The 24,562-nt window shown below is 35.0% G+C and overlaps 1 protein-coding gene across 1 annotated transcript in view; it reads left to right on the top strand.

Moving 5' to 3' along the window:
* The window catches only part of HIBADH (3-hydroxyisobutyrate dehydrogenase), a 108,652-nt gene that overhangs the window by 16,580 nt on the left and 67,510 nt on the right, over positions 1–24,562 (top strand). The window contains exons 3-4 of the mRNA XM_025993098.2: positions 4,219–4,328; positions 6,853–6,974. Of these exons, the coding sequence (XP_025848883.1) occupies positions 4,219–4,328; positions 6,853–6,974 (232 nt within the window). The remainder of the gene's footprint in view (positions 1–4,218; positions 4,329–6,852; positions 6,975–24,562) is intronic.

The following is a 24,562-nucleotide window of genomic DNA, read 5'->3' as shown; positions in this document are numbered from 1 at the left end:
AATTGGGATTTTTAATAGTACCTTTTTAGTCCTGGAGAACCTGGCATATAGAGAGTGCTATTACTGCTATTACTATTCTTACTACTGTTGTTACAGGGTTGTTATTGTGTCTCTGTCATCTCTCCCAAATCTTCATTCCCCAACACCACCCATGGGAACATACCATTCCACTATCTTGGCTGAGTCATGGAGTCCAGAGTGCTTTGAAGACAACTGTCGACATATTTTTAAATGAAAGAATGATGATAAAAATTAAAACCCAACTAGAAGATAAAGTGATTTGATAGCATCCCCATTTAAGAATATATTCTGCACTGTCCCTTCCATCCCACTTTTGTTTTGCGGAAGATACCAATTTCTCTTTTTAAGCATTAGCGTCAAGGGCATATGACTTTTGCTTCATTTTTATTTTCATTGTCTCGGAATTTCCTTGGAGATGCTGCTGATCTGTGCCAAAAGTCTTGGGACTTTTACACCATTTCTGTGTGAGTTTTCTGGTTGAACGAGGCCTAATTAGATTGTCTTTTCTTTTGTTTTTTTTCTTTGAAAACTTGGAAATTATCTGGTTCTTGGGTTGTAAGGCTGAGCATGTTTGGTTAAGTAATTCCCTCGGGATCTAAGCTGGCATCCACACAGGTCTCATTAAATGAGAACTTTAAAAGCCTCTTGCTCAGTGGGCTCTGTCATTGTTGACCAAATGTTTCAAGATGTAGGCACAAATTGTTTTTGTCCGTTTTTCAAGTGTAGTCTAATTTTGAAGTAACAGTATGCTTTTCTACTTGGAAAGATTAAAAAACAGAGTGGCAGGTTTAACCAAGGTCATGTTCATTTTGCTTCTTAGCAAGTTTCTCTTACCCATTTGGCTTTCTTAGAAGCAATGCTGATCTTAACTTTTGTGACTGTTTTGTTTGGAAGTCAGTGAGGTTTTTCTTTGTGTAAAGTTACTAGTTAATAGTTGTCTCCTTCCGATGGATATGTAAAAAGGCAGTGGAATTCCTTCAGATTACTCTGGCCTTGATGCCCCCATCCTTGCCCCCCAACCCAGCAAAGCAGATTTTGTCTTTGATTAGTCCAGTCTTTTATGCCTTGTATTGCATACCTGCCATTGATAGGTATTAGCATACAGATGACTCTAAATCCAGAGAAATTGGCTACAAAAATTCTTAAAGACTGAAGATATTGTGATACACAACGGAACCAATCTCCTGTAGTTAAAATTGAGATAATGGAAAAGTAGAGTCATCTTAATTCATAATAATTTAAGAATGAAGCAGATGGCATTAGCAAGATCTTTCTGGATGATCATGATAGAGCAGAGCCGTGGCCCAGAGTCAGCCAGGTCAGTGACTGTCCACAGATAGGGAGGTACAGAAGAGTCTTGTTAATGCTGTACCTTTGTATTGATCATATCCCATGAATCCTTTTTCACAAAGGCTAAACTTTCCTAGAACTTAAGTTTACTAAATGTGAAAAATTTCTTTACCTAGGTATCCTTTCCACTTTGGAGATAGAAACCCTTAAAGATAACCCAAGTGACTATTCTTATTTTGTAGATTCAGAAACTGAAGCCAGAGAGGTTAAGTGATTTTCACAAAATCACACATGACCTTAGTGGCTGGGCTGCAACTAAACCTGGGTCTCTGGCTTCCCAAATTAGTGTTCCTTTCACTGATTCATGCTGTCTTTGCTTATCCATTCAATTAGTAAATGTAATTGAAGGGACTCTAATTAGTTTGGCTCCTAAAGGCTTTTGTGGTTAATGTCAGACTGGCAACAAGGTTTGTTTTTTTCCCCCAGCTTTTGAGTCGTGGCCAAATTTTGTCAGTCAATTATTTCAGAGTCTTGAAGTCATCCCATGGAAGTCAAGATGATTTGAATAGCTGGACACACATGTCTGTGTATCTGTCTAATAAACATGCCTTCTGTAGTGCAAATTAGAGAATGTTATTATAATGTACCAAATGTATATAGTCATTAGATATGGAGCAGTTGTGGCCAGTACAGTGGTGACATTCCAGCTATCACTATCATTGTGTGTTTTTTCCGGACCTGTGAGCTTTGACACTACTTTCCTATATAATTGAGGGGTTAGCAGTACTCTGGCAACCCAGGCATCCCAAGAAGCAGATGCTAGGGATGCAGGGGGTTGATTGGGCACTCCATGCACTTGGCAGTTGCGTGAATTGGCACTGCCAGTTTATGGGTATGAGGAGCTTAGGTGTGAAGTCTACTTAGATCTGTGAACTAATTGTTAGTGCCTCTGAGGGCACCTCTTCAAGGAGTTATCTAGGTGTAATTGAATTTCCTTCAAGGAAGAGACTCATTGAATTCCTAAGAGAAAGTCTGAAATTGACTCTTAGACCTCAGGGCTTACCGCAGTCCCTGAAAGAGCAAGAGAGATGGAGCTGAGATGAAAGGAAAAGCCATTGAAAGGTATGCCATTGTTTTGCATTGTATGTATTACTTCATCCAAAGAGGGATGAATAGATGAGGCTCTCTGTGTAACCCACATTTTTTATATAGTCCAGAAGTAGAGAAATACAACTTCTATAACTTTTCCTTTACTTGTACTCATCATACTCAGCTCTGTTTTCTTGAGTAATTGTAAACTGTTTGCCAGCAAATAGTTGTCTCTTTTTGAATCCCAGCATTTATTTGGGCATAGGAGAGTTTTTACTAAACTGAAGTATTTCTTTGTAATTTCACAGAAAAGTTTTTTTTTTTTTTTTCAGAATTTTTGGGGCAAATCTTGATGATGTATCAAAATGTACTGTTGATTGTGTTTTCTTTAGACTCTAAAATGTCATATTGCCTTTAGAATGAAACATTGAAAGAGAATCTCTTGTTTTAGGGCCTGAGATATTTCACTTTAGCATTTAATGTTAATACACAAAGTGTTAGGATACTTGATTGTCTAAAATTTTAAAGTATGACTTAAGAAATTACTTTATGTTAAAACTGTTTTTGTGTCAAATTTGATTTAGAAGCTAATAGTCTGCTAAGGAAAATTGAATATGATTACCTCTAGCTCATTATATTTAGAATATACGCTGTTTGCCTTTCCATTCTTCCACTTTCATCAACTGCGTATCAAAGACAAAAAGAAAATGTTAGGTGTAATTCCACCACACAGAAAGCAGAGTCTTTCCCATTTCTAGGTTGCTTACATGTCAGTTCACATTTCCTAGCAGAAAATATGTCCATTTCTGATAAATATGTACATCATTCTACAGAGAAGTCTTCATTTATCCTCCTGAAAGTCCTTTGTCTTTTTTTTAAGGGGAGATAACGCTTTCGAGGAGCTTTTGTGACAATGGGGTGATAGATTCTTTTTGTTAAAGAAAGAACAGTTTGAACCAAAAGTGAGCTCCCAGTCTCTTCTGGCCTCTTTGGTTTCCAGCTTTCTGAATAGGTGTATCAAGGTGCATGTGTAAGAGAGAGAAGGGGTTTTGGGAATGCGAGTGAGGGTGTGTACATTTATGTATGCATGCACACATATAGAGGATGGACAGTAACTTTCCTTTACCGTATGTTGTGGTCATCATAAGGCAGAAATGAGGGTGGACATGAGAGCATACCTTGATGCCTATTTGTATGTCTTTCTTGTATCTATAGTTTCCACTTGAATCCTGGGAGTTCACATGTTCAGCCTTGATGGTAGTGCTATAGCTAATGCAGGAAATGCTCATATCCTTGTCCTGACCTTTTCCTTTCCATACAGGCTTAATTTTTTTTCCCCCTTGAAAATGGAGACTGGAGGATGGTAGTAATTGGGGCTTGAGAATTTACTAGGAGATTTTGCTGCCTATACAATCACTGGAGAATCCTGTAGTTCAGCTACCATCCCTGTTGCACTAGTGTTTTTCTTAGTCAAAGCATCTACCAAGAAGTATGCTGTTTAAGAATCCAAGTTGGAGGAATCCATGAGAAGTACGTCTGTTCCCAGGACTGTTGGGTTTTGCCCTTTCCCCCCTTAACTCACTTCACACTTTTTAAAATAAACAGTAGATTTGATTCCATAGAAACTTCATCTCTATGTGCATAAGGAATGGACTCTCTATTTTAGGCAGTAATTTTTTTTTTTTTTTTTTGTCATTTGGAAACAAGAATTAGTTGTATTCATTGTCACCATGCATAAAAAGTGGATCCTGCTTGTGCTCTAGAAACTGCTTTCATTTTAATTTAAATAATATGCCTTTGTAATTTTTTTTTTTAAAGGTAGTGTCTTCCCCAGCAGATGTAGCTGAAAAAGCTGACAGAATTATTACAATGTTGCCCACCAGTATCAATGCAATAGAAGCTTATTCTGGAGCAAATGGAATTCTAAAGTATGTATTTCTCAGCTGTGGAAATTTTCCTTGTTATGATAATTCATGAATTTCACATTTATTAACACTTTAGGAAGTACAATTATGTTTGTTAAACCTTTCTATACAATTTTCTTATTTTTAAAAAAAAATGAATACTGTGGTTTCTCCCTCATTGTAAAGGGTTTATTTTTTCACTGAAAGCAAGTATGTGACTTTTGGGAATAATTTTTTTTTTTTTTTTGCTTCTGTTTCTTTCCTTAGCTCTTACATTAAACTTATGCTTTCATGGCTAACATGTTTAAGAGACTTTTAAAGCTTGCATTTTAAACTGTACAAATGTTACAAGCATAATTTTCTTATGGTTTATAGAAATTCAGGAAAGGGTTCTATGAAAAATAAAACCAAACATTGGAAAGAACACCATTATTTAACATTTTATTATATTATAAAAAGTTATTGTATGTCCTCTGGGTTAGTACATCTGTACTAAGAACTTTGAGAAGTTGGAATTAAAGGTTAGCAGTAGCTCTTTAAATAAAATATAATTTAGGTCAGAGTTTTCTAGCCAGTGCTTAACTTTCCTGGTTTTGAGAACTTTTTGGTTAGTTTCTACCTCTTGCCAAATCTTTGTGGTTGTGTTAGAATGACAGTGGTTGAATTTCCAATTTGATTTTCTTGTCTTACCAGTTACTGTTTCTAACTTGTTTTCTTGTTGAATTTCAGCAGAGCTAGAACAACTGGAGACCCTATAGACGTATATATATATAGGGCTAAAAGAAAGGGTTTAATTTCATGAAGCTGTAATACATGAAATATGAGGTTTTAGGGAATTGAATTGCTTTAGAAAACTAACAAACTTGGAAGCAAAAGACATTTGGATATTAGGCAGAAAACTGATAAGATAAATGTTTAGATTTCAGGGAAGGTTGAAAGACACTAATTTTGGATGGAGCCCTCAAGCCCACGGTGTGTGTGGTCTTGAGGTAACTTCTGTGTCATTATCTAGTCTGTTGCAGTTATGGCCCTGGGTTGCCTCTCAAGGAAAAGTAACTAAAAATTTGTTGGCGACAAAATCCTGTGTTATTAATATTCTTTACTAAGGAATATAGTGGCCAACTAGCAGAAAAGTTTTGCCTAGGGAGTGCTTTCAGAGAATGTGGATGAACACTGGTAAATGTAATTCTTGTTTTTCAGGTTACATAAAGTGAAACTTCCACATATTGAGGTGATCTATAATAGAGCATGATATTTCCTTTCTGTGGAATATACTCCATCATTGCCTTTGGACCAGATCAATTAATATGTTCAAAATTGTTGTTTCAAGCATTTTGTATGCTATTTTTCTATAGAAAGATTTTTCTTTTTTTTAAAATAGTTTTTAGCAGTGATTTTCCATTTCCTTCTTCAATATTTATCTTTATTCATTTCTAATTTTCCAATCACAATTATGATTAAATGTCATGTGGGTTAATTAATCTATAGTAAGGATTTTGGGAAGTTTGAATTAAAGGTAAGCCATAGTCCTTAAATAAATTATAACATAGGTTCATTTCCTAGCCAGTGAAGATAGGCATAGATTAGGAGCCCTGTAGACAGATATAATCTGCACTTACAGTATAAACAAAAGTGTCTTATTATAAGAATGCCAGTGCCTGGGTGGCTCAGTTGGTTAAGCATCTGCCTTTGGCTCAGGTTGAGATCCCACGGTCCAGGTATCAAGTCCCACATCTGGCTCCCTCCTCTGTGGGGAGCCTGCTTCTGCCTCCCTCTCTCAAGCCTCTCTGTCTCTCATGAATAAGTAAATAAAATCTTAAAAAAGAAAAAAAAAAGAATGCCATTTACTATTGATATAAAATATGGTAGAAGAAAAAGCTGTTTTCCCACTTTGCCAATGTATGTATGTACATTTACTATAAAGAACAAAAAAATTTTGCCTGTGAGATTTCCAGGTTCTTTCCTTTATTTTCCTTTCTGTCTCTTTGATGTTTTACTTTATCTTTAAAAAGTGTAGTTATTAAGAATATGCCACCCTGAAGCATATGGCTAAATTTCGATGGTTTATGTTTATTCTACCTTGTGGAAATGACATGGATATGTGAAATTTGCAATATGGCTTGTTAAAGGCAAATAAAATACTTTTTAAAGAGCCCCAGCTACTTTACAAACAAAAATTTAAATCCTACCAAATAGACCTTTTAAAGTTAATGGGTGTTTTAAATTGCCTACCTATATTATTATGGTATTGTGTATTTCACCTGAAACCAGAATTTATATCATGTAGTTTATTAGATTATTTAGGTTTGTTTGAAAGAGTGTGGGTTTACTTTGAACTTTAATTGATCTGAAAATGGATTTGAGATTTTGAACCAGTTCTAATAATGTTTTTAATACTAAAGCGAAGACCTCTTTGATATCTAGCAGCTTTTAGCAAATTCTAATTCTGTAGGTAGTTGCATGAAATATTTATTCAGAGTTGTAAACTATATTTTTAAAACTATAAGCCTATAGTTTAAAAAAACATTATTTTTATTTATTTACTTAGAAAAGTGAAGAAAGGCTCACTATTAATAGACTCCAGTACTATTGATCCTGCAGTTTCAAAAGAATTGGCCAAAGAAGTCGAGAAAATGGGAGCAGTTTTCATGGATGCCCCTGTTTCTGGTGGTAAGTGGCAGCTAAAATCTATGCACACCTATTTCTGTTTGTCAGAAATAGCAATTACAGTTTTGTGGCACCCAAGATATATCCAGTTATTTTTAGACTCCTTATAGGAGTCTCAATTTTTTCATTGGAAACAAAAAAAACAAAACTCGCTTTTATTATTTAGTACTCTCGAAATACATTCCTTGTTCTAAGTTCAGACAAAAGGATGTCACAACTTTGAAGAATTGTGAATTTTTGGTCCAAATTGCTGTGGGTAAGGCAAGAGCAATTTGTTGAAAATTTAACTTTTCAGAACAGATTCAAGAAGTAATTAATTAGGTTGAATCATCTTTTAACTGTTAAAAAGTTGAGGAAGTATTTAAAAAGAAAAAAATAATTTCACAAGGGGAACTTAAGGCTCAGATAATTTTTTACAGGTGGGATATTACCAGAATTTCAAGGAGCAGATCATTTCAATTTTGTATGAACTTTTCCAGACAATAGAAAAAGAGGAAACACTTCCCAACTCATTCTATAAGACCTATGTAACTGATACTTTAACCAGAAAGGGAGAGTGAGAGAGGAAAAATTTAAGTCTCAGTCATGAAAACAGAAGTAAAAAGTTTTAAAAAGTACATTAGCAAACTAAATCCAACCATGTATAACAGAGATCAAACACTACAATCAGGTTTATCTCCTATGTACTCAAATGGCTTAATATTAGAAAATCTATAAATCTATTTCACCACATTAACATACTTAAAAATCATATGATCATCTCAATTAGAGGACAAGGATTCTCACTTATAACTTTTTTTTTTTTTTTTTTTAAGATTTTGTTTATTCATGAGAGACTCAGAGAGAGAGGCAGAGACACAGGCAGAGGGAGAAGCAGGCTCCATGCAGGGAGCCTGATGTGGGACTTGATCCTGGTACTCCAGAATCTGGCCCTGAGCTGAGGCAGATGTGCTTAACTGCTGAGCCACCCAGGCATCCCTCACTAAGAAAATTCTTAAAGCGTATTATTATATCAGATATTAATAGTAGGTGGTCTGGGTATTTTGGAATGGTAGTATTATAGGTATTATGATTTTCCATAATTTTGCAAGTTTCCAAAATTATTGTGTAATCAAATATAGTACACACACATGTGCGCATACACACGTATACACATACATATGTAATTTGTAGTTGAAGACTAGTTTCTAGTTGGAGACTTTTTATAAAGGCTGGACTGAAGAAAACTAATCATTTGCTCAAGACCAAAACTAGATTTGTTTCATATTCTACCGTATTAGGAAATACTATTTTCTGTAAAGTTCTGATTTATTCTAAGAGGAAAATAAAGACTGCTAAAGGGAGGTTGTCCTTTAATTTATAAAATCATCATTTCAGTACAGTGCTAAAAATAGCCCATTGCTAGTGTGATACATTGTTACAGTAATGACCTTTAATGACTCACATCTCTGAATCTGCTCTGTGTGTTCATGTGCTACCTTGACTCTGAGTTGAGCCATCTGACTTGCTTTCGCTAGTGGTATATTAGTAAATGTTACACAAGGATAAACTTGAAAAGCACTTTGTACATGGAGTCTTGTCCTATCTTGCTTATGGGGACTCTGCTGCTGTCGCATATAGAAACCTGGATTAGCCACCTGGGGACACAGACTAACTACCAAGCATGTGAGTGAGGCCATTGACCATCCAGCTAGAGTCAGGTTTCCAGATAAGTGTAGCTGCATTAGTGACCTCAGGCCTAACCAGCAAATGAACTGCCCAGCTAGGATAGTCTAAATTACTCACCCTGAGAATTGTCAATAAATAAACCCACTAACTTTGAGGGAGTAATATAGCAGTAGGTAACTGATGGAGCCAAATACAGTTGATATTTCCATAATTATGTAGCAGTGTTTGTTACTTGATGTATCAATTAGTGTGCTACCTGTGTCTATTTAATCTAAGTGTTATAAACTTTTTCTGAAGGAGAATGATGGTATTGTGGTTCGTATAAAAGCTAACTTTATTGCCAAAGCTAATTTGCTAAAATGAAGTTTATTAAGCCAGTCCTGAAAAGAGTTTCATTTCATTTGCTGTAATCAGGTCCCAGACCTGTATGTCTGTATTCCTGATCCAGAGAATGTATCAAAGGAGAATGTTTGCCTAAATTGTTACCTAAGTAGTACCCTGGTGAACTGATACAAGATACCCATATTTAGTAGGGTATGGAAAAATAAGTTGGTAAAAATTCTGGTAAATCTCATTTTGGTGTTCTTATGTACTGCTGGGGGTTAAATAGTACATCTAGCTTTTGAGTGTCTTTTGCGCTCTTAGAATTAAGTTTTATTATTAGAAGGGACTTTAGCAGGGATCCCTGGGTGGCGCAGCGGTTTGGCGCCTGCCTTTGGCCCAGGGCGCGATCCTGGAGACCCTGGATCGAATCCCACGTCGGGCTCCCGGTGCATGGAGCCTGCTTCTGCCTCTGCCTGTGTCTCTGCCTCTCTCTCTCTCTCTGTGACTATCATAAAAAAAAAAAAAAAAAAAAAAAAAAAGAAGGGACTTTAGCAATAATTTAATTTGACTTTGTTATTTTATAGATGAGAAATTGAGGTCCAAAGAAGTTAAATGACTTGCCTGGGGTTCTCCAGCTTGAGAGCCAATCTAGAACTAGAATCTTACTCTCCCACCTTAGTCTAAGGCTCTTCCCACACTCCACCAGACCTTCTCCCTTTTAGTCTCACCCTGAGGTAGCTTTTCTGTTTTTGAAAACAGTGGCCTACTGTTAACTTCATTTCTTAACAATTTTATCTAGTTGCAGGTCCTCTGTCTTCTTCCTTGGTAGCTAAATGGCACTACCATGTAGTGAAACCTTTGGTTGGGGAGTGAGTGGAGAATTGCATCCTTTTCTAACTCTTGAGAGGTTGGCTTCTAATCTGGAAGGGGCCTAACATTTCTGTTCAGAGTCACTTGAGAAGAAATGAGTGAGAGGACATTATTCTCAAATAGAATTCTGGAGAGATCAGATCAATCTTATTATGTTGACCCCATCCTGAAATGTTTATGAACTGGCTATCAGGACTCTTGTTCTGCTGATGAGTTGGGATAGAACCAGAGGCTTTTTGGGTCTTTTCTGTTTTGGATCCACTGGCTGGTGCTGTTTAATCAAATAAATGTCAGAAAAAAAGATAGAGTAGAGTAATATTTTGACATAGCCCTCACATGTTTCAATTTGATTAGGATACGATCTGTTCTGAGGTATAAGGACTTGAAATGTTATAATATTAGATACCATTGGGAAATGTGATTATGATCACAGGGGTGGGGTTAGGATAAAAGAAGAAGAAAAACCTCATAGATGATTCCCAGTTATATCCAAGGAGAACCAGTGCAATTTGGAATTAGATTTGACAGTTCTTTAGTAAATATTCTTTAAGCAAGGAAGAAAGGAAATTGGTTAGCTCATATGATTCTCTTAACACCTTTAGTTTCATTTTTTGTTGTACTTCTGTTAAAAACTTCAAAGAAGTTCACTTGATATTAGGGAGAGCCTAGAACTTTTAGGGAAAGAAAGTACTCTACAAATGAAGGTCTTCATTTTTTCTTCAATGAAATGTACTTAAAATGACTATATTTATGTAATTCTTACAAGATTATATACTTTTTTTAAAGATTTTATTTATTTATTCACGAGATACACACACAGAGAGAGGCAGAGACACAGGCAGAGGGAGAAGCAGGCTCCACGCAGGGAGCCTGATGCAGAACTCAATCCCGGGACTCCAGGATTACGCCCTGGGCCAAAGGCAGGCGCTAAACCGCTGAGCCACCCAGGGATCCCCCTATATATTGTTTTTGGTCATACACTCTTTTCTAATTTTTCTATTATGCTACAGTACCTTCATTCTTCATTTCATGCAACAAACATTTATTGAGTCCTTTTATGGGGTAGGTATGGTCTAGGCACCAAAGATAGCACTTTGAAGATATTCAAAGTCTTTTACCTCATGGATTATGATTTAGTAGGAATAAAGAGAATAACAAAAATAATTGAAATGATAAGTGCTATGAAGACAAAAAGGGAGAGTAAGCAGTTAATGAAACCATCTTTAGGGGAAGGTCGTTTTACCTAGAGTGGACAGGATGCCTTCTCTGGGGAGGTGACTGTTAAGCAGAGGTCTGAGTGCACAACTCCAGACGAAGAGTGTTTCAGTGAAACAGACAGCCCTGTGTGGGCTCTGAGGTATGAATAAGCTTGGTATGTGTGTGGAACATTTATCTTTGTATCACCAGGACTTAGCAGGTAATTGTGCTCAATTATTAAATTGACTCCCCATATGTCTGACACCATGCCATTGTTGATCAGTTTGTGGTTATCAAAGTAAAGCTAACTGGGCTTTCTATAAATTAGCCCCTGGCCCTGGCCTCAAATATGATGTCCTAATCTGTTTACCTGTCTTGTGTAAATCACATCTTTATGAAAGTTGTAATCCTTCTTTAAAGTCACATGTTGCTTAGTCACACCATTTTGGATATGTGGCTTTTTTTTTTTTTTTAGTGTGGAGAGGGTCTGCTATCACAGGGTTAGTTCCAATTTGATCAGTTCTCTTATATAATGAATGCTGGACATAAAGTAAATTAAAAACTATTGTTTGTGACTAATGACCAAATACTGTTGAGTCTGCTCCAAGGGCATAATTAGAGTACTTAACTGTGCTTGGATAATTAAAGAATAAACTCACCAGTTGCCTAATATGTCTGTAGAGTGGCACAGTAGACCTTGAGTTGAAGTGACTCTGAAGTGGCACTTGGAGTTAGCCCAAGGCTCCCCGGGCTGGCAAGCCTCATTGATTTGCTAAACTGTATTGCTCCAGTTAGAGATTAATGTCAAAATTAAATAATTGAACTGGTGTATATGTGTTTGTATAATAGTTCCCTACCAGAAACCAAATTTTATACTCTATTTGGCGGAGGTAAGTTTTAGTAATTTGTTTGAGGTATTCTTAGAATACGGAGTAGTAAGCACAAAATCTAGTAAGGAGTTTCTCTTAGAGCGTTAGACTTGCTTGCTAAATTCCTCAGTGAAAGTCTCACATAGACTCCATTATTGTTTTTAAAATCAAGTGTGTAGCCTTGGCCTTAACTATTCACTGAACTGGGTATCTACTGTTTTTTCACTAGATCTGTATCTAATTTATGGTAAAGGGACCACAAAAACAAAAATTATTTCTATTTTGGCACCTAACACCATTATAGTTAAGGGTCTGTTGGCATTTCCACTAAAATGTTTTCTTAGAGAAGTTTATAACTTGGCAATTTTACTTGGCTTTGGGCTGAAACATTGCTATTTCTGTCCAAAAGTAAATTCTTTTACCATATTTCATATAACTGAATTTGCTTTGGTTGATAATGTGTGGAGAGGGAAGGGCTATCACACACAATACATCTTTTTTCATGTTCTCACAAGCTGTTTGATTACAAAGTAGTATTATGTGTGGCATTTGTTCTTATATTTTAGTCTTACTGTAGTAAGATTTTATTTTTTTTAATGTTTTGAAATAAGTTGGTTTAACAGGGTTAAGATAATTCATTTTCATGGATTCTTCCCTTTAAAGAATTATACTATGATGATAATTTTTAGTTCTTTTTACATTATTAACTTTTATAAAATTTAAAAGCCTTTTGTGGCAGGGGTGCCTGGCTAGTTTAGTCCACAGAGCATGGAACCTTTGATCTTGGGGTAGTGAGTTCGAGCCCCACGTTGGGTCTAGAGATTACTTTTTTTTAAAAAAAAGAGTAAAATCAAAGAAAGACATTTTGTGGCATTGACTTTTGTATGAGAGACTTGAATTATTCTGTCTTGAAAAATATTAGCTAAAGTAAGTCTTTCTTTGGTCTGTTCTGGTGTTATTTAAAGCTTTAGTACCTCAAATAATTAAAATTTTCTTTAATTTTGTTTGATGGACAAATCCCTTTCCTTAAAAATGACATAAGATTCATCAATACTAAGACACCAGAAATGGGGTAATTATGTTAGCAATTTAGATATACCCATAATTTTACTTATCACCTTGTATCTAGTAAGTATCCTTTTTGTTTAGGATTTTCTCCAGTTTGCCAGTTCAGAAATGTTTGGTAAATAAATTCCAAGGATTTCTTTGAAATTTGTCCCTAAGAAGAGGTGCCCCAAAACCCTCTTTACATTCTTTGGCATGCCAAAATCTCCCCTACGACTTGTCATAGACAACTTATAGGAGTCCCTATATAAGGCGTTAATGAGTTCTTAGCATGTTTAGAGAAGACTGCTGACTCACCACCCAATGTAACATAATTGAGGCAGCTTTAATAATTTGTCTCCTAAGAAAATAGTAGAAGAATGGGTTAGAGATCCCCTTAGATCACCTCACTCAGTGTTTGTTGTTACTGTTTATTGTTAGTAATAATTATTATCACTAATGACAACATAGTTTATTTCTAAGAATTCAGTTCCTTGGAGTTTGCAATCCCCCCCACCTCCAAATCTGCAGGCCAGGTTTTAATTGCATTGCAATTTCCAGTCAAGTAACCATTACCAGGGTTGTTCTTGCCAGGCTCTGTCCTGTGGTGGAGGGATACTGTGTTCTCTTTACCTGGTTATGTTGGAAAGTGCACGGATAAGGCAGGGGTCCTGTCTGAAGTAATCCTAGGGTATTTTTAATGTCCTTTAATTGCCATTCAGGATGTAAGTCAGACCAGACACAATTGGGTCTGGTCACAGTTCAGAACTGCCTAGTGGTGTTTATATAAAAGTAAAGTATATTTAGCAAATAAATCCCCTGAAGCTATTACTTATATGTAATTTATTTTTTATTAACATCTGTTGATTCCTAAGCAGTGTGAAATTAGTTCCAGTATACCGGCATATTATGTCTTTATTTTGTTTTACTTGTGATCCCTGGATAGCACTGGGGGTAAAGTGGGAGGAGGAAATGGAATTAAGAATTTCACAAGTGCCTTGTCCTCATCATCAAACCATTATCAAATTTATTTGTGGTTTTCTAGATGTCTGATTTTCTTAAAGTTTGGTAATGTTAGCAGATGAAAGTATATTGAGTATAAATTCTCTCTATATATTTGCTGTATAATTCTATTTTGTTTTGCGTTGCTTTGGGTGTTTTAGTTGTGAAAATTTTAAATTTACAGGCACATTTCATAGTTAGGACCCTTCCATCAGAGCCAGTTAAGGTATGGCAGCAGACTTAGCTTCCCTCTTCTTCCTTGAAGTGATTTTAACTTGTGTGGAAGTAGAGGGTTTTTGTTGGTGGTGTTTTGTATTTAGCCAGATTACCTCTATCAATATGAGAGATGTGGACTTTTTTAGAAGGGTATTAAGGATTTTAAGATTTGTCCCTGACATCTTTTTTGAGTTTTTGACTGTTAGTTATGGTCATCCAAATGTTTATCCATTGCAGTCTCTGAGATAGCATTGTTCTTAGGGAGGTTTTTTTTTAAATGAAACATAATATGAGGCAGGGCATACAAATAGTTTTATCATTAATTACATTTCATTTCCCCTAATTCTTATGTGTTAGGGTAATACTTGTTCTCAAGTGGCCAACATTTTTAATGTACTATGTACATATATTGAAAGAGTAGAAAAATAGTCTTGGCAGACACTGAAATGGTTAATTGGCTTTTTCAGCCAAGGTAGGTTTATAAAACTTTCTGAAAATTAAGAAGTGGGAGGGAAAGAATTTTTCTTTTTCATTAATGCCATATTTTATTAACCCTTTACCCATAAAGCCTATTTTTAGGCTGTAAACATTTTCTTGCAGCATTTTTTCATTAAACAAGCAGCTAGAGGAAGAATAGTTGATTTATTGTAATTATCAAGTATCTGCAAACATTCCAGTAGTTAAAAGAATTATTTCAACATAAAATCCTAAGTAGAGATGAGATTTTTTTTTTCTAAAGGTAAATGATAATCTTGAGAAAGGAATAAGAGCAGCAGCATAAATGATAACTTTGAGATCGTAATCTTTAAGAGCAAACTTTTAAAAATAGCCTTAAGAAATATTTGATGGTTTCTCATGATCTTTAATTGAGGTCTATTTTTAAATTCTTATTAGTACTTGTATAAAATCAGTAGCTTTTCATGATAAAGCATTTACATCTTAAATCTTGCACACTTCTCTTAGGAAATAGATGGAACAACATTGGTATTTTAAAATTTATAGGAATAGTCTATATTTGATTTAGAAAAGTTACTTTATATAATATTCAAGGGCTAGTTGACAAGGGCAAGAGAGAGGAGGGAGAGGGAGGCAGGTCTGGAGCATGTGGGAGAATAAGAGAGAGATTACATTGTCCTTTTCCATTTTAGCTGGTAGTTTGGAGTAAAACTGTAAAGTTAAACTTTTTGGAATTGTTACTACCCCGAGTGGGAATATAAAGTATATTGAACAAAATTTATTTAGCCTGTTAAAAAGTCAACCTAAAACTGTAGTTAATTAGTTTACATTATTACATCACTTCTGGTAGAGCCTCAAACTGGTACAGAGTAAGAGGAGCTCTATCAGGTGAGCTGACTGCTACCCATATGGGACTTTAAGATAATGATGAGTTTAAATTTCCTCTTAGAGCTAAGTGAGAATAAAACTGGAGGCAATAAATACTCTTGGCCAAAGCCATTAAATGAAAAAGCTGGGAATTCTCCAGCTCTTGACTTAAATTGTTTGTTTATCAGCTGGCGCCTAGTCTGGAGTCAAGAGCTGGAGATTTCTATCTGTGACAGAACTTTGAAACTCTTGCAGGACACTTTCATTTCAACTTAAGGTAACTTGAGTTTATAGCTTTGGCTTTAAAGATTACTAATGATTTACTCATTTCCTTACCATTTAACCAGAGTGGACTTTTTCCCAGGAAGGGATCTGTGTTTATTTAGGGCCTTTGTCTGCGGAGGGATTAAAAGGCAGCCCACCAGCATTGTGAACTTGATGGTAATAAAAGGTCACCAAAACACACCATAAAAACATTCTTACCATGGAATTAATTATACAGTGTAATTTTACAAAGCAGCTCGGTTACTCCATCGCTCCCCCCCATTCTTAAGCATTTCATCTTTTAAAAATTAATGCTGTGGTTTTAATTTACGTTTTTGAAAAAATATTTTGTTTCTTTTATGATATTTAAACATTGAAGAAATTGTCACATGCAGTTAATTACTTAAAAATTTTAAAGTTTTTAAATAAAAATTATCATTTATTGTTAAACTATGGGATGAATAACTTGTTCGGGAGAGGGTAGTCAAAGGGATGATGGTTGTAGTTTCAACAGCTCAGTTTCTAAGAACTGAAGCCTAGTTAAGAGTTTTTTTGTGCCACCAGGTGGCATTGCATCCAAACCTGCCTGTGATAAAGGACGGTTTTTAAATTAAATTCTTTTTTGTTCAAGAGAGGTCATAGTACTTTTTTCTAGATTTTGCTTTTGAAGCTGGCTTAAAAATATATCTAATACCAACATTGATTAAATGTCTTCAAAGACCTGGAAAAATTTCTGAACACTGCAAATGTTTGCTTAATGGGTGGTTGATATTGAAATGAAAGTAAAATGTTGAAACATTTGCAGAAGATTGCTATTTTTTTTTAAGTAGAATGAACACTTAATAGTTGGTTATTTTTGTTTTGCTTTCTAAATACTCGAGAGAGGATCTTGCCTATAAAAACCCTCACAAATGTTGCAGAAACTCCCCAATACGGCAAATAACCCCTTCCCCCAACACACACACACTCACACCCGCCTCAGCCCTTATAAAAAAGAGTGTCAGCAGGTTTCACTGTATGAGAATTTTTAAGAAGAGAGAAAGACCTCTGAAAGGTGCAAGTCGGTCCTTTTCACAAGCCTAACTATGAGATTCATTAGGCAGTTCATGCTCATGTCTTAAAAGCTGCTTTTGGGAAAGTAAATTCTTGGAGTTTCCTGTACTGGTTTTGAGGGAGTCTTTATTTATAGTCTTTTGATTCAGCTCATTTTAAGAAAGTGATGATAATGTAAAAGCAAGAAAAAAAATCCTCATTATAAATTTTATAGAAGTATGATTTTTAAACTAAAATAATTATTCTATTTTTATGAACCCACATATGTTAATAAACTGTACAGAAACAAATTATTTAATACAACATATCCAGGTGCTATGATATGTTGTCAGAATAAATAAGGTTCAGTATATGCTCTATTGATTTTTATCCTTTTAAAAATGTATTCACCATGCAGAGATGTTTAATGCTTAGCCTTTGATCATTTATCAAAAAGCTTTATGAAATTTTACTCACTTTATATTCTTGCCTCTTCTTGTGAGGCTTCTTAGAAATGTGCACAACCTGTTTAAGAAATGTATATGTTTTCAAAGTAAATGTTTGACCTCCCACCTTGATGCTTTTGCTTTTAAACACAAACACACACACACACACTCATAACCCCCCCACCCCTTTCCTCTATATTTATGAATAACTTGATTGGAATGTGTGTTGTACTAAAACTATATACAAACTAAAGTATTTCAGAGAAAGAATTTTATTTTAAAAATTATAAAAATCTGAAAATAGTAGTTTTGAAAATAGTCTAGACAAAGGTACTCAAGATATTTGACCCTCAATATTTTACTTTTAAACTTGATACAACAGTCTGTTTCTTAGCTTTGTTGTATGCTGATATTTCTACTTATTTAACATCAAAAAGCTGTAGTGGTTTCTCTTTATAGATTGTGCCTGTGTTCTGGAATTGCCTCCTGCTGTCCATGAATTGCTTCTTGGCTTGTTTTGTTAGAATTTCTCACCAGGGTTTTTGTGAGCCATGTAGCTAACATTAAAAAAAAAAAAAAAAAAAAGCAAGCATTTGATACAGTAGACTGGATTAGTAAAAATTATACTTACTATTCATAATGATAATTAAGTAAATGTCTTGGTTCAGCATATCAGTTTTATGTAATAAAAGCTCATGCAAATCTCGTGTAATAACATGCATATATAAAATTGTCTACAATGACTGCTTTTTTAGTTACTTATGTAATATTAAATAACTGTTTTTTGCAGAAATTCCAGAAACTTACTTTTTCATTAAAAAATAATAGAAAAAAATCCTTACTCGTTTCAGAGTATGTGTAATTTGGTAATGGAGCATTTAGATTTTGGCTTCTTTCATTTCAGTTGGAAATAGTATTGGTGTAAGTGAGTGTTGCCATGGGAACCTCCACATTAGATGTAAAAGGCAAGACTGTCTAAGTGGAGGAGGAGGGGCGATGTACTAAAATACCACTGGCCTAAATGATCTATTTTATGTGTGTGTTGAGGGTGTAGAGGCAGCTAGTTTGAGAGGAGAAGAGAAAGTAGTGCAGAGAGTAAATGTTAAAACCATATACTCATACTTTTGGAATCTCATAGGTGGAAGTGTTTTAAATTTGAAATGTGATTCTTAATTATTTGTGTCATTTGCATATGCTGGAAGTCTTTGCATACCTTATTTTTAAACTGTTGATGAAACATGTTTAACTTATTTGACTTTAGATAAAATAGTTAATTCAGTGAAATGTGATTGGAAGGTTAGCATTTTGGTCTCTGGGATGGCTTTAATTGTAAATTTTATTAAAGATAGTTATACTTAATTCTTTTTCAGATATCAGGAAAAAATTTAAAAACTATTTTTTGGAGCCATTTGGCTTTCAGAGCAAAGCTGGCTTTACAGTATTTTTAATATTAGGTTTCAAAAGTTAAATAATTTTAATACTTAATAAATGTTACTCCAGGAAATAATGACTTACTGTATTTGCATGTATAGTGTATGGTTTTCTAAAAAAAAAATAAAAACAGCAAAAGCAAGCATCAAATCCTCTTGTATCCTTCAGGAGCACATGCGTTACTATTAATAAAGATGGTTAGAGAACAGCCAGCTAACTGCATGTAAAATAACATTTTTGTTTTTGGTATATTTAGATTACAAAGGACAGTGAAATTGTGACCAAAGTGAGTTAGCGTGGTAGAAAAGCAACATCACCATTGTACTTTTAACACTATGGATTCTGGTTGTCAGATACACGTGTAAAAAAAGGAAAGACATTAACCTGGCAAAAACTGTTTAAACTTACCTTTTTAGGCCGTCCAGAGAAAGAGTAAAGCTGCCAAGGTAATAAAACATCCGGAAGTTTTTAAAATAAAAAGAGTAATTTAAATTAAAAAAAAAACGGCAGGCAGGAGCGCGAGAAGAAAGAGTGAAAAAGACAGTACTCCGCTCCCCAGGCCAGGCAGCATCTGATGTAAATTAACCGCAGTGGAAGTGTATTGTTTCCAACTCAGCACAAACAATGCGGGGCATCTCTTTGCGAGGGGTGGGTGTTGGCGTGGAACAGGGGGTGTTGAGAAGTGAGCTGGGTTGCGATGAGTTTAGCATTCTGCGGCATAGAAAACAGCAGGATTGAAAGTAAAGAATGAGAAAGTGTCTTTGCATATAAAATTGACCAAGTGAAACCTTCAAGAGATGTGAAATAATTCATAACTGTGAGAGAATGCTTCGTTGTCAGTAATCTTCAGAGGGTTTTTTTTTTTTAAAGAGACCTTGGCCTTATGCTGTAAAACGTTCAGCAACCAAAATAACCCGCTTTGAGGTGTACTTCAGCATAGGATGTCTGTTTAGTTTTAGACTTCCTAAAACAAAACAAAACAAAACAAAATTAAGCAAAAATGTATTTCTTGGAAAAATAGATAATAAGGTGGTAAAAAGTCAAGCTTATTAAAAAAATACTTTAAGAAAACGAAAGTAAGGGCAACACCATCTGTGTTGTTTTTCTCTTTCAGTTTTTGCCTGCTGTGTCCCCTCTCCCCGCCCCACCCCGCCCCATCCCCAGGCTTCCTTGGGGAAAAAAAGTCTGACAATCTTAATAGAGTGAAAAGCATAAAATTCACATGGGCTTATCAATAAATGGATTCAAAATAGCTTTGCTTTAATCAACTTTAAAAAGTTTCATAATGTAGAATTTTCTAGAAGGCAACTAATATTTATTATTAAGTACCTTTGGTGTATCAGGCTATCATGCTGGGTACTTATGTATTTTAAACCATTTAATCCTTACAGCAACCTCATGAAATGCATATTATCATCATTTTTTGTGAGGAAGTTGAGGCTTATTTAGGAAGGGACCACATGACAACATGTAATTATTAAAGAATTAGCCTAATGTAGCAAAAAAAGAAGGCATTTTAGATAGAAGACTTAAAAATTATATAGGACTAATACCTTCAAGTCTGGCATTTGTTTAGATTGTTACAATAATGAAAAAGCTTTGATTTGTTTATTTAAAAACAAAACCAGTGGAAATCCTTTTTCATGCTCCGTTGATATCACCATTTAGTGACACACTCCACCCCAAATCAAAATATAGAAAGAATTAATAGTCGACTAAAAAAGTCCACCATAGGTCATTTAAAGCAATTTTGTTTTTGGTCTTATATGTTTGAATCTAACCAACTACAGGAATAAAGGAGACAAAAAAATGTGGAACTGGAAGTGAAAACCATAAGTTTTAAACCTAAAATAACTTCCATGGAAGGTCTTATAGAAGTTGGGTATTAAAAAGAGGCAAAGTGTATCTTACTTAGAGTATGTGTGTACAGGACATTTTCACGTACGTTTTCTCTTTTAACTTGTGATTTAAATTTTTTATTTTCCAAAATAAGTTATTTAGTCACAACTTTTTAAATACCAAAAATTGGCCTTTACAAAAGATCAATGAGTTTCAGTGTGCATGTATACTTTTTGGTATGTGTATAGTATTCAACATTACGACTGAAGACTAACAGTGTGTAAAGCTTATTGCTCAATAATAATGAAGCGTACTCTTTAGTCCTATTTGACATTACAACTATTGTTTGGTGTTTTATTGAGTGATAATGTGTTGGGAATTGATGATTTTTATCTTGTCAATATTTTTAACCCCTCTCAATTCTTCAGTCATATTACTAAAGAAATCTGTCTCAACAGCTTTTAACAAAAGGCCTTTAAAGTAGTATGGGTGTGTGTGTATGTGTATATATGTGTATGGGATGGTGTGTGTGTTTTAATAGTTTTATCCTAAAGATAATTCATTGAAAGATACTTTCTGTACCTAATTCGGGTTATGTTTTTTAAAAAAAATGAACAAACCCACACTCACCATCATCTAACTATATAAAACATAGATTTCATTGAAGGCTATAAGAAAATCTCATGTTTAAGACATTTTTCTTTGCCAGTTTTTCTCTGAATTTTATAAAATTCAAGTATGCTGAAGTTTGAAATGCTAATGCATGTTTGGAAAACAACCCTGAGACTTTCATCTGTTTAAGTAGTCTGATAATCTGGTTTCATCCTTCTAGATTTCTAGTTCCAAACATGATTGGCAGTAGTTTGGAAAGAAGAATGAAGAGGAAACCTTTTTCCTTATGTTGTTGTGTTCAACAGGGAAAAGTCAACATTCTTGTTGCTATAGCTTAGAACACTAAAAAAGGGCCTCATACCAGTTCCCAGGGTTTTTGGTAGTCATATGTGAAATTTATTTCAATTTGTTGTCTTCATTCTTAATATTCCCAGCCTGTTATATCCATGTTGTTTCTAGAAATGCTTACTATATAGATTGCTGTGAAGGGAAATGATAGAGCAGAGAATATTGGCAAGAAATTTCTGGCAATAAAAAAAAAAGATATTCTGACACTGGCCCTTACTAGGGTAAAGTTCCAAGGGAATAAAGATTATTACTGGTCAAAAAACCGTCTAACTAGATAGTGATGAAAACTGGAGTTCAGCCAAATTTATTTTTTTGTGTTTTTGCTCTTTTCCTGTTTTTGGTTGTATTGGAAGGGACCTTTGTTGGGTCATCTGATTATGACAGGATGAAGGTCAAGTTTAGTTGTACTTGACTTCAGTGATGGTATCTTTCTAACCAAAGTGGCCTATGATAATGAAATTGTTCATCAAAAAAAAAAAAAAAAGAGCAATCTGTGATCTTTATCTCTATATCAGATTTAAATCGTGATGTGTTTTTTGAAGATTGAGGTTGTGATTTTAAAAGGATGAGCTGTGATATTTCAGGAAGTGTGCTAATGTGAACATACAGCAGTGTTTTCATGAAGGGAAGGTGATATGGGAAAACTGTAGTAGTGAGGGTGAAGGAAAATAAGGACTCCAAAAGAAAAATACCCATTTTGTTTTTGTTGTTTAAGGGAGAATTTATAACTGGGGAATTTATAAGTATTATCAACTATATGTGGACGTAGAGTTAAAAATAATAGGGAAAGTAGCACTTCCAAATAATAATTTTGATGTCCATGCTGAACACCTTTTATTAAATATGTTTGCAATATAGTTAAATACCAAAATAAACTGTAAATAAATTCTAAAATAAGGAGTTGCTGATTTTTATTTTAATTTGTAGTACATGTCATGTAGATAGGATCATAACTGCAGCATGAGTTTTGGGAAAAGGTACTGTGGAAATGGGCTGTTTGTGGTTTCACGCTCTAACCATTTACTATTTCGCACTTATTTTCTATCGAGAATCATAGATGTGCATCTGTGCGGATGTGACTCTTCACCTGGCACTTCTCCCCTGCTCTGCCAAGACAAAATTTTACCATCTAAGAAATGTTATTTTCTCCACATCCCATGGTAACTTTTTTTTTTTTTAAGATTTTATTTATTTATTCATGAGAGACAGAGAGAGAGAGAGAGAGAGAGAGAGAGAGAAAGGCAGAGACACAGGCAGAGGGAGAAGCAGGCTCCATGCAGGGAGCCTGACACAGGACTTGATCCTGGGTCCCCAGGATCACACCCTGGGCTGAAGGCAGTGCTAAACTGCTGAGCCACCTGGGCTACCCCCTCATGGTAACTTAAACTGAAATTTTTTTCCCATTGGCAACAAAAATGAAGGTTTTTGTTTATTTATTCATGAGAGGCACTGAGAAAGAGATGCAGAGACTTAGGCAGAGGGAGAAGCAGGCTCCCAGTGAGGAGCCTAATGGTGGGACTCCATCCCAGGACCCTGGGACCACATCCTGAGGCAAAGGCAGATGTTCAACCACTGAGCCACCCAAATGCCCCTGAATTTTAAACGTGCTTGAATTTTTTTTATATGATATCGCAATGTACATAATTACAAAGAGGACCAAGAAACATCTATTTATAATTTTTCATGCAAACCTTTTTGAAGGGAGAAAAAAATACCTTTCCTAACTCCCTCATCTTTTGAGTCATCAATATTTAATTTTCTTTGCATTATTTTACTTTTTCCTGCTGACTTTTAATTGTAATCTTAAAAACTAAAAAAATCAATGTAAAAGGATTCGAAATTTTTATCCAACTGCTTCTGTTTGTTTTTTCCCCTGCATTTCCCACTGAAATTCCTTAAGTAAGTTCCTTCCTTTCCATTCTTTTTTAAATTGGACCCAAGGAAGGCATTTAGTAAATATTTTCCCCGGACCCCAAGCCACAGCTTTGGTAGACTCTTTAAGTCCATATGTTCCTATGTGAACCCATGTCTTTGATATGGTGTTTGCTTTTTGATGGGCCCTTTAATTATTCTTTCCTAGTAATGATTTAAAACAAATGGGTGGGATCATTCTCATATTCTCTTAAGGTGTTCCACATCTAACCTTGATTTGATAGGGGTGATTGTGTTATCATATGTCTAGTTTGAGTTGTACTTTGTCTTGGTTGTGCTTCTGAGTGGGCATACTTTTTGCTTTTCTTTTCAGTGTTCACTCAGTACATAATTAATTGAAATGAAATGGCGATAAAGCTTGTGTGGGAAAGAAGTCCTTGTTTCCTGTCTTTGTTGGCACTTGTGGGTTCCTAATCTCCTAAGACTCTTGGGATGTAGATCTGTACATCACAACTAGGGGTGGGTAGTTTTTATGGTGAGGAAGAGGGAAAAAAGATAGTATTGAAGCAATTCCTGTCTAGGTCTGCAAAGTGCAGATTGCATTTCTCTTTCAGTGGTGTTAGGTTTATGGCCCTTTTTTTGGAAAGTGCTATTAAGTGTTTGGAGACCTTTATCTTTCTCTGTTTTGTTGTAGCAGATGGAGTTGTCCTCTGGTGGTTTTGCTAGGTATGATAAATGTTGTACTAAAACTGCTTGGTGGAAGTTTGATCTGGAAAGATTACTGTTTGTTTCAGTTTCCTAAAGAAAATGGAATCATAGTATTCAAACTGTTGGGGAAACAAGCCCATCAGGAGATCAGTAATAATAATGTGTACTTTTCACTGACACTTGTGATTTTTTTTTTTTTTGTCTCTTCTACAAAGGTTTAGGAACAAAACCCAGAAATGATGATCACTTTTGTCTGAAATAATATAAATAGTAGAAGTAATCAAAACCTTTTCTCTCTGAGCATACAGGGAGAGATGTCTACATAATGAAGAATTGCTCCTATTTTGCAAAATAATAATGGAAGCAAAGAAGTTATGTAGTTCTCTTGTGTTCACAGAGAGATTACTCAAGGGACACAGTGTTAAAGTCTCTTTCACATAGCATAGTTATTCTTGGTTGTATTGCTAAAAAGATTTCTTTGTACATATATTTCTAATATTCTAAGAGGCGTGTCCCTCTTTGTCCA

This window comes from Vulpes vulpes, chromosome 7 (assembly GCF_048418805.1).
Source record: "Vulpes vulpes isolate BD-2025 chromosome 7, VulVul3, whole genome shotgun sequence".
NCBI classification, from domain to species: domain Eukaryota; kingdom Metazoa; phylum Chordata; class Mammalia; order Carnivora; family Canidae; genus Vulpes; species Vulpes vulpes.
This window is presented reverse-complemented; position numbering and strand designations above follow the sequence as displayed.